This window comes from Protopterus annectens, chromosome 5.part0, assembly GCF_019279795.1.
Source record: "Protopterus annectens isolate FY-2018-M chromosome 5.part0, PAN1.0, whole genome shotgun sequence".
In the NCBI taxonomy this organism is placed as follows: domain Eukaryota; kingdom Metazoa; phylum Chordata; order Ceratodontiformes; family Protopteridae; genus Protopterus; species Protopterus annectens.
The window spans coordinates 770,207,254-770,216,083 of record NC_056735.1 but is presented as its reverse complement, the minus strand read 5'-3'; the positions used below and the strand labels follow the sequence as shown (position 1 = coordinate 770,216,083).

At 41.7% G+C, this 8,830-nt stretch overlaps 1 protein-coding gene across 3 annotated transcripts in view; it reads right to left on the bottom strand.

Moving 5' to 3' along the window:
• Positions 1–8,830, bottom strand: part of ATM (ATM serine/threonine kinase) — a 3,174,581-nt gene that overhangs the window by 2,472,025 nt on the left and 693,726 nt on the right. For all 3 annotated transcript variants that reach the window (XM_044072618.1, XM_044072619.1, XM_044072620.1), the window contains one exon: positions 6,932–7,051. In XM_044072618.1, coding sequence (XP_043928553.1) covers positions 6,932–7,051 — 120 coding nt within the window. The remainder of the gene's footprint in view (positions 1–6,931; positions 7,052–8,830) is intronic.

Sequence of the window (8,830 nt, the reverse complement as noted above, 5' to 3'; positions counted from 1 at the left end):
GACCCATATATATGACACACACACACTCACACACACACACACACACACACACACACACACACACACACACACACACACACACACACAAATATTTCCAGCATCTTTGAATAACAGAATCTTTTAGTCCTTAATAAAGAGGCTGCTTCATCCCGATAACAAGACTCGGGCCTTCACAAAACGCTTTATCATCTTTTCCTTACCAGACTACCCCAACATAATCTTTTCCACAAGTAGGCCGTATGACTTCTTGGGAATTCGATCTTCTACTACTTATTTATTCTACCTGGGAAAAAGAAGGTTCCTGTAAAGAGATGCAGAATGAAGTAGCTTGAACTTTAGTGCACGTAAGCCAGTCAAAGTCCCGAGAAATGATATGTGATAAAATGTTACAATGTTATGCCACTTCCATAGTTAAGTCCAGGTCTTCACTGAAGGCTGCAGAGAGCAAGGAGAGGACACTGGCTTCCCTTGGAGTCTATGTGCAGCATCCCTTACGGACAGTTGTTTGATCTCAGGCATGGACAAAACAGGTGCATTGAGGAGCAAATGAGCAAAGATGGCAGAGAGGTCGCCTTTGATGCAGGAGTATGCTAGACCTGTATTCGAGTTCACACAAGTACTTTAAAATAAGAGGAACTTCTGATTTTATGGGGGCCTGACTGTTTTTATGACACCAGAAGGAAAATATCTTACATTTGGTTATGTAGGACTTCCTGGTGGTAGGTCACTATGCTTCCTGGAAAACTGTGGTATGTCCTCTAAAAACCGATGCCTGAAAGGGATCAGAACCCTATCATCCATACACTTAGGTTTAGGGATGACAGGTTTGAATGAAGCAGTGATCCCCTTCTGCTGTGCGATGAGATCCACCTTGTGTAGTAGGTTGTGGTGATTGCCATGGCTACGTGAAATAGAATGCTGCCTTGGCCAAAAGGCACTCACCAATAAAATTTTTGTTTTTTTCTTTCTGTACCCTTAGTAATACTGTTGAAATTAGTGGGAGTACAGGGAAGTGCAAATAAACTTCCCTGTTCACCAGAGACGAATGCATCTGTTTAACAAGTAGTCCTGGTGCAAAATAAGGGCAGCTGCCCATTGCTCTCTGAGGCAAAAAATCTAACTGAGGTGTCCCCCACCTATCTAGGCTGTCCCAAAAGACCTGCCTGTTTAGCATCCATTCATGATGGCCTTTGATGGATATGCTCAGTGAGTCTGCCAGAGTGTTGTCCTGTGATGGGATGCACACAGTGAATAGGGACATGTTCCTCTGGGTAGCCAGGACCCAGTGAAGCTGGCCTAGTCTGTATAACTGGCATGATCTGTCCCTCCTTGCTTGTTTATGTACCACATGGCAATGGTTTTGTCTGTGAATACTTGAAGCGGGACTGATTTCTTGTTCTGTGAGAAAACCTTAAGTGCTTGGATGAGGGGCCTAAAATCTTTCCAGTTTATGTGCGCCTTCTTAAACAACGGTTGCCATCTGCTCTGCACTCTGAATACCTGTTCACGTCCTCCAGGTCTCATCTGAGGTGTCTGGGTAGATTTCCTGAGCTGAAGTCTGTGGTTTGAAGGCAAGCCCTGGACTGAGATTCACCTGGGCCACCCACCATGAGATCTCCCTTTTGAGACATGGTATAAGGTATCTGTGTCAAGAGGAAAGTGTTGGGACCATAGTGTTTTCAGTTTCCAATGAATTTTCCTCATATGCAACCTGGCTAAATGGAACAATGGGACTGTTGCTGCCATGAAACCCAGGGCCCTTACAAGTTTCCTGTCTGAGCATGTGTCGAGGAAGGAGATGGCGTGGAAATAAGCTGTCATGTGTTTGTACCTCCTCCTGCGGCAGGTAGGCCTGCCCCTTCCTTGTGTCCAATCTGCAGCCCATGAACACTAGGTCCTGACTAGGGTGAAGAGAGGACTTTCTGTAGTTCATGGCGAACCCCAACTGCAACAGTAGGTTGAGAGTGAACTGGAGGTACTGCAGTAAGGTCTGTCATGAGGTAGCCTGGATCAGCAGATTGTCTAAGCAGAGGAAAATCTGAATTCGCCGAGTTCAACAAAAGGCTATCACTGCAGCTATACACTTTGTGAATACTCTTGTTGCTATGGAAAGCCCAAATGGCAAAGCAGTAAATTGAAAACGAAATAAGCCAGTACAAAACTGGTGGAATTTCCTACAGGAGGGTGAATGAGAATATGCAGATAGGCATCCTTTAGCTCTAGAGAAGATAGGCATGCCTGTGGAAGAATAACAGGCAAAAGGGTCAGTGGGGAGACCTTCTTCAAAGCTGGCACCTTTAGGAAGGTATTTAACAAGTAAAGATTCAGTACAGCTATCTATTGTCTTTTGCCTGAAACAAGGAACAGTCTGGAGTAAAAAATCTTTTCCTACAAATTTGGCAGACACTGGTGCTACTGTGCTTTGGGCCTGCAGTCCCTATAGGATAGGTGGAAGAAGCTTTAGTTAGTTGGGGGGAGGAGGATGAGGGATACCGTTCAAGGGAGGGAGCTCATTCCAAGACATGGCATAATCCTTTTTTATGACAAAAAGCACCCACTGGGCTGTGGTAATATTTTCTCAATATGGAAAACACTGAGCAATTATTTTGGGGAGTGGCAGGGAAGGACTGAGGAGGGGGGCTAGGTAGATGGCCACAATGACTTCTCTGAGAAGGGAGACTTCCCAGATCTGGAGGGCCTTTTGAGAATTCTCTGGAAATTTCTTCCAGGGTGTCTTCCTGTGTTTCTCAAGTGGTCTGGACGCCCTTCTAATAAAAGAAGGTGGCTTGGCAGGGAAGTTCCTCTAGCTATTTGGGTACAGAGGCAAGCAGAATCTGTCTGCAGTCTTTCATAGTTTTGCTTTGCCCCTGTAAGGCTTTAAATAAAATGACCGCCTGCAGGCCAATTAAAAGATTCTTGTCTAAGGATAAATCAGTGAGCTTGGCTTTGAAATTTTCTGGCAAAGGTTGGTTGTACAACCATGCATACCTGTTGTTGACGGTACCAGTAGCAGCTTCTCTGAAAGAGGCCTCTGCAGCATCATAATTATATTGTATAGTGTGCCTTGGCCACCTGAGTGGCCTGATTAGCCAAGGACAGAATTATTTGCTTGAACTCTGAGCCATGGGAATCCACCACAACCTTATTCAAAGTTTTGAGGATGGACAACACATATTTGGTCATCTGGGTCTGCTAGTTGTAGCTCTGAAAGCCAGGGCAGACCAAGTGAAGACCCTCTTCACATCTATCCATGGTCCTACTGTTTTATCTCAAGGGAAGGCATTGGTGCTGGGGAGCAATTCAGAAGGTTTGTCTGGGAAGAGACACACTGCAGACAGGTCTGCCACCAGGGCTCTTATACAGAAATTTAACTTAATTAAGAAACTTGTAAAACCTCTCTGGCCTTTTGGGAGCAGGGGGCTGCAAATCACCAACTTCACAGGTAGACTGGAAGGCATCCAAAAAGGCCTCCAGGACTGGAGGTACAGGTGAAGGGGGAGGAGTGCCCACTTCGAGATATCGCAGTACCTTTTTTGGATGTTTTTAATTTGCTTAGATCCACTCAGAATGTTTTATCATGTTTAAAATTGTCTACCTAAAATAAGCCTCTTCCACAGGGGAGTCAGGAGAGATGGAGTCTACATCATCTGAAGGGACTTGACCAAATTAGTGGATTTGAGAGGAATAAGCCAGAGGACAGTCAGAGTCATCCTTCTCTTCAGAGGAAGCTGAATCAACAGTAATTTTCTGAGGGGCAGGAGGGGGTGGGGAGCAGACAAAGAACGTGATTTTCAAGGTCATAATGGTTTTAAGAAGACCCTGAGAGAAGTCCATCCACTCCTCTCTAGATGGAGGGGGCGAACAGACACGTTTTGTCTTTTGTAACTTTTTCTTTGGTGTGCCATCATCCACTTGAACCAAGCAGGGTGGCTCAGACCTCTGATGTACCTCAATTAACATTCCAGAAATCTCTTCCCTGACTAAAATTTGTGTGATGCCTTCTTGTTCCCTTAAAATGATGAGTCACAGTTCTCTCTTCTCAGTAGAACTGATCGCTTCAGTTTTATGACCCTCCAACATCATATTGGCCTCCAGTGGGGTCGCAGTAGAGGGCATCAAAGGAATAGTCAGACATAAATGAACAAACAAACCGGCAGCCAGGCACAGAAATGGTTTTAGCGCTTTTGTTCATTTAATAAACAGAACTTCAGAAACCATCAGACATACAATGGATTCTGTAACGCAGTGCATGCATCAATGTCAGACTGGGCAGACTGAGTGTTAGGCCTAGTCTTTGTGATTTTTTTCTTGTGGGATGGAGGTACATCTGGGGAGGCAGAATCCACCATCTTGGAGTGGGCCAAATGCTTAAGACGCTGAATATCTAAGAAGGTGTTGAGCAAAGACAAACAAGATTACAAAGTCTTGGGCAGAAAGGATTGGAAGATGGAGTAGGCCTTGTAGTCATGCCCTGTGACAAGACAGGATGGACACTGGATATGTTATTTATTTACTTATTTACATTTGTTTACCGGCAAAGTCCGACTGGGCCAGAAGCCCGTTTTCAGTGGAGGCCTGGGGAGAAAGCTCCACAGAAATATAAGCAAAATACAATAACTATACAGTACAATAGTATACATACAGTAAGATGCAGAATACACATCATCCAGTTATAGTCTATACAAAGAAGTATTCGATTCTGCTTTCTAGTAGATACAAGTTCAAATAAGAAAATCACAAAACCATTTCAGTAAAAATCACTGCAAGAATAATAAAATTAATACTATATTTTTTATTTTGTGAGCAGTAGTAACACATAGGAGAGGGAGAAAAAGAGATAAGGAGTGGACAGTACAGTGAGAGAGAGTTTAAATATCTTGTCAGTCAGGTTTGGCGCAGGAGCAATGCCAGTTTTTGGATATACGTTCAAATAGCAGTAGTTCGAAACTGGTAGATTCATGCATGCTTTGGAGGGTGTGGGGTAGAGAATTCTATGTTGTTGTTGTGTCTTTCGGCTTTTCCCGGTTAGGGGTCGCCACAGTGGAACTCCGGTCTGCTAATGATTGGCAGTTGATTTTTACGTGCCGAGTTGCCAGCTCTGACGCACAACCTTCAACGAAGGTATGCCCATTCACGCATGTCTTCACGCAGAAGACGCTCTAGCTGAGAGTCGAACCGGACAGCGTCTTACTGTGAGGTGACAACGCTACCGCAGCATTTGGCTATTTGATTTCAGAATAGGGCTTTACCGTGAGTGTTTTTAGGTTAGTTGGGTATATATCGCATAGTCGAAGTCTTATAACTTTGAACACGTAATGTTCGAACCATTATGTTCAAAGTTACAAAACTTCGACTACAGATTAAAAAAAAAACCGGAAAACAAAAACTATTTTAAGCAGGGGGCAAGCCCCACTGCACCACCCGCTACTTAAATATACCAACTACGAGATTGCACCCCAGTGAACAAAATGGAAACCTCCGCTTCTGGAGATTTCCTTTGAAACACTCGAACTTTTACAAATTCAAACTTATGGTCTCGACCATATGAGGTTCGAACTTGTAAAAGTTCGACTACATGATAGGAACCCACTTTGTTTACTGTGAGCAAGTTTCTGTCTGCAGAACTTAGACCCAGTGGGCATGAGTAGGGGACAACAAATTCCTTAAGGGATGGGCAAATGTTAGGATGGAAGATGATATTGTGTGTGAATTTAAGTTGGTAGAAATGGAGAAGGTTAGTTAGCGCAAGTCAATTTAATTTATGTGGAGCAATACAATGGTGGGTTTTGGTGGAAAAAGCTGGCAGCGAAGCGGGCTATTTTGTTGTAGCAAGTTTCCAATCTGGTCAAGTCTGATTTTTTTAAGTTGGTAAAGAGTGGGAAAGCATACAGGACCATAGAGAGGAAGAAAGGTTCTCAATATGGCTAGTCTGGTATTGTCAGTGAGGAATGTCTTCCTTCTGTACAGTGAGCCAAGTTTAAAGTGAACTTTCTTAATTGTGACAGCTGTGTGTTGGTCAAATCTGAGTTTGCTGTCGATAGTCACGCAGAGGAGTTTTGTATGCTCAGCTGGTTAGATGACCATGTTGTCTGATAAAAGAATGCTGAAAGGAGGTGTAGCAGGTGATTGTTTGTTACTGGTAAATAGCATTAACTGTGTCTTTTTAGGGTTGAGGATTAGTTGTGATTTACTTAGATATGTTTCGATATCATTAAAAGCTTGTTGGGCTATATTTGGAGGTCTGGTAAGGTATCTGCTAAGCAGATTAAAGTTGAATCGTCTGCATACTGAACTACTTTAGCATCCATTGTGGATGAGGTTAGATCATTAGAGATGATGGTGAAAACAAGGGGCCCTAGTATGGATCCTTGGGGGACTCCAAGTGAGACAGGTAGAATGGGTGAGAGTTTGGATTTCCATCGCACTACTTGCTGTCTGTCAAAAAGATCACTTAGATTATGTTCTTCACAAGGAATTTACCTACCACACTCACACTTACCCTTCCTATCCGATATCTAATACAGACATGGTCAAATAATTTATATAAGTAAAGAAAGGTTCCTCAACAGGGCACGTATCAGTTTTTCTTTAGTAGCTACACTACCAATGGCCACGCAAACATCAATCCGATGAGTGTGAGACCTGCATTTGGGCGGGCAGCGAGACAATCTGAGGATGTGCACTCTTATGTTCACCTATATTCCACTATGCTTACAAGCTGAGTTCATATGTCAGATGCACGATCCAGGGAAGGCTAAGCCTTGCCAGATGTCAGCAGTGAAAACCCATCTGTTTGGAATACTGCAAAAGTAATCTCAGTCATGACATGAAGAAATTACCAAAATTTTCTAACCATCCTATGAAAATGTCACTCCTTTTAGAAAACTTGACTCAGCATATTAATAGCGATCAATTTCAAAACTGTCCATACCTTGGTCTGCAAGAAATGTATGCAGGATGCTACTAAACTTCTCAAAGATGCAAGTTTTGATTCTTCATTTAACTTGTTCTTCAGTACAGAAATGGTTTCACCTGCATGCTGTAGAAGAGACTGCAAAGACAAAATTTCAGTTAGTAACACTAGGAAAAAATCAGACAAAAGCATCTGGATTTTTATTAAACACCTACAATAAATTCACAGATACTACTCAAGATGTACGTACACATATATTATTAGAAAAGAAAAACTCATATTTTTCGCTTTCATACATTTTTCATATACATTTTCTATTTTTGGTCTTCATCATTCACTTTAACAATCATTCACTCCAACATTATATAAATTTGACAAGTCCTAAAATTTTTATCTCCCATAACTCTCAAACTTAATATTAGTTTAGTTGGAATATAAATACCTGTCAGTGCAGCCCTTTTTCCCTGCCAATATCCCCTTATTACAACAAATCTACAAGTAAAGTCTTTCTTTACCTCTTCTACTGCTATTGGAGCCTTTCTCACAATCTGTATTATTACCCAGCACCCCCTTTTCTTTGTGTTGAGTACCCATTCTGAAATCCTTTCTTTGCCAAATTCACGTGCTCATTCTTTCAGTGCGTCACCTGTAACATTGATATTTGCACTCCACACTTATTAATATAACTAAATAATGTTTGACTCTTGTCCATGCTTACAAAGCCATCTGATTTCCATGACATAACTGAAGCAGTCATCCTGATAAAAAAAAATACTTTCACATACTTTTCACAACAATTTTTTAAATATATATTTCAAATTTGCAACCTACAAGTAAACATTAAATATCTGGCAGGCTGATCTTATATGCAGCTGTGGCTTTGTATCGCTGCTTAAACTCAGTTCACATTTTTCCAGACTTTTCACTTCAATGAAGACACTTGACAAAAAAAACTATGTAGTTTCATTTTTAACCCAACTCATTTTAACTCACAACAAACACAAAAAAAAATACTCTCTTTCAAAAACAGAAGTTACCTCTCCATGTAGGGGCAGTTGCCCCAAACAGACAGCTACATCCACAGGCTTAACTTATTGTAAAGTTAGTTTTCATCATGCCCAAAGTGCGCATTAAAAGTATGTGTTCCCCTCTTGCACCAGCCCCATCCATTCTTATCCCATCTGCATTTCCTTGCTAGATATAAAAATCAACTTGCATGTTCTCAGTTAACTAATTTTTAATCTTAAAAGAAAGTACAGTGACTACTCTGAAATAAATAAGCTAGATTGTGCACTGTTGTGTTTTATACTTAAGTGCTACATGCTTTTATGAACGCATCCACTTGCAAAGGTATTCTCTTCAATGAGTCAGACCATTTATTTTCTCTGAACTGCTTGCCAGTTCCACTAAGTTGTAATTGCTTCTCATACAAATGTCTCAGAGTTTATTGCTCAGTCATTTACTGATTAACTGATTACATGCACAGACAGATTGGCTCCAGATGCAGGGCTTTGCTGGTGGACAGAAAACAACTGAAAGTACTACATGTGTTAAACAGCTCTTCTCAAATAATAGGATAGTGTTATTGTATACGCTTGCCATTTCTAGTCCGTTTGCTCAAAAAAGAAAGAAATTACTTTCCCTTGTCTGCAGCACACACAAACAACATTAGTGTACACCAACACCTGTAGAACGCCATGAGAAATCCTAATTTATTATTGGTACACTTCCACATTCTCCCCATAACAACCCACAATCACAGCATTACACTGCTTATATCCAGCCTTAATTTTGAACAGCAGAAAAGTACAGTTGTGCAACACCTTACCATAACAGTAGATGTCTTTCTTTTCATTGTTGCAGTATACTTTACAATAGGGATCCCCTGCCAAGGGTGGCCCAACGTCCAGCCTACAT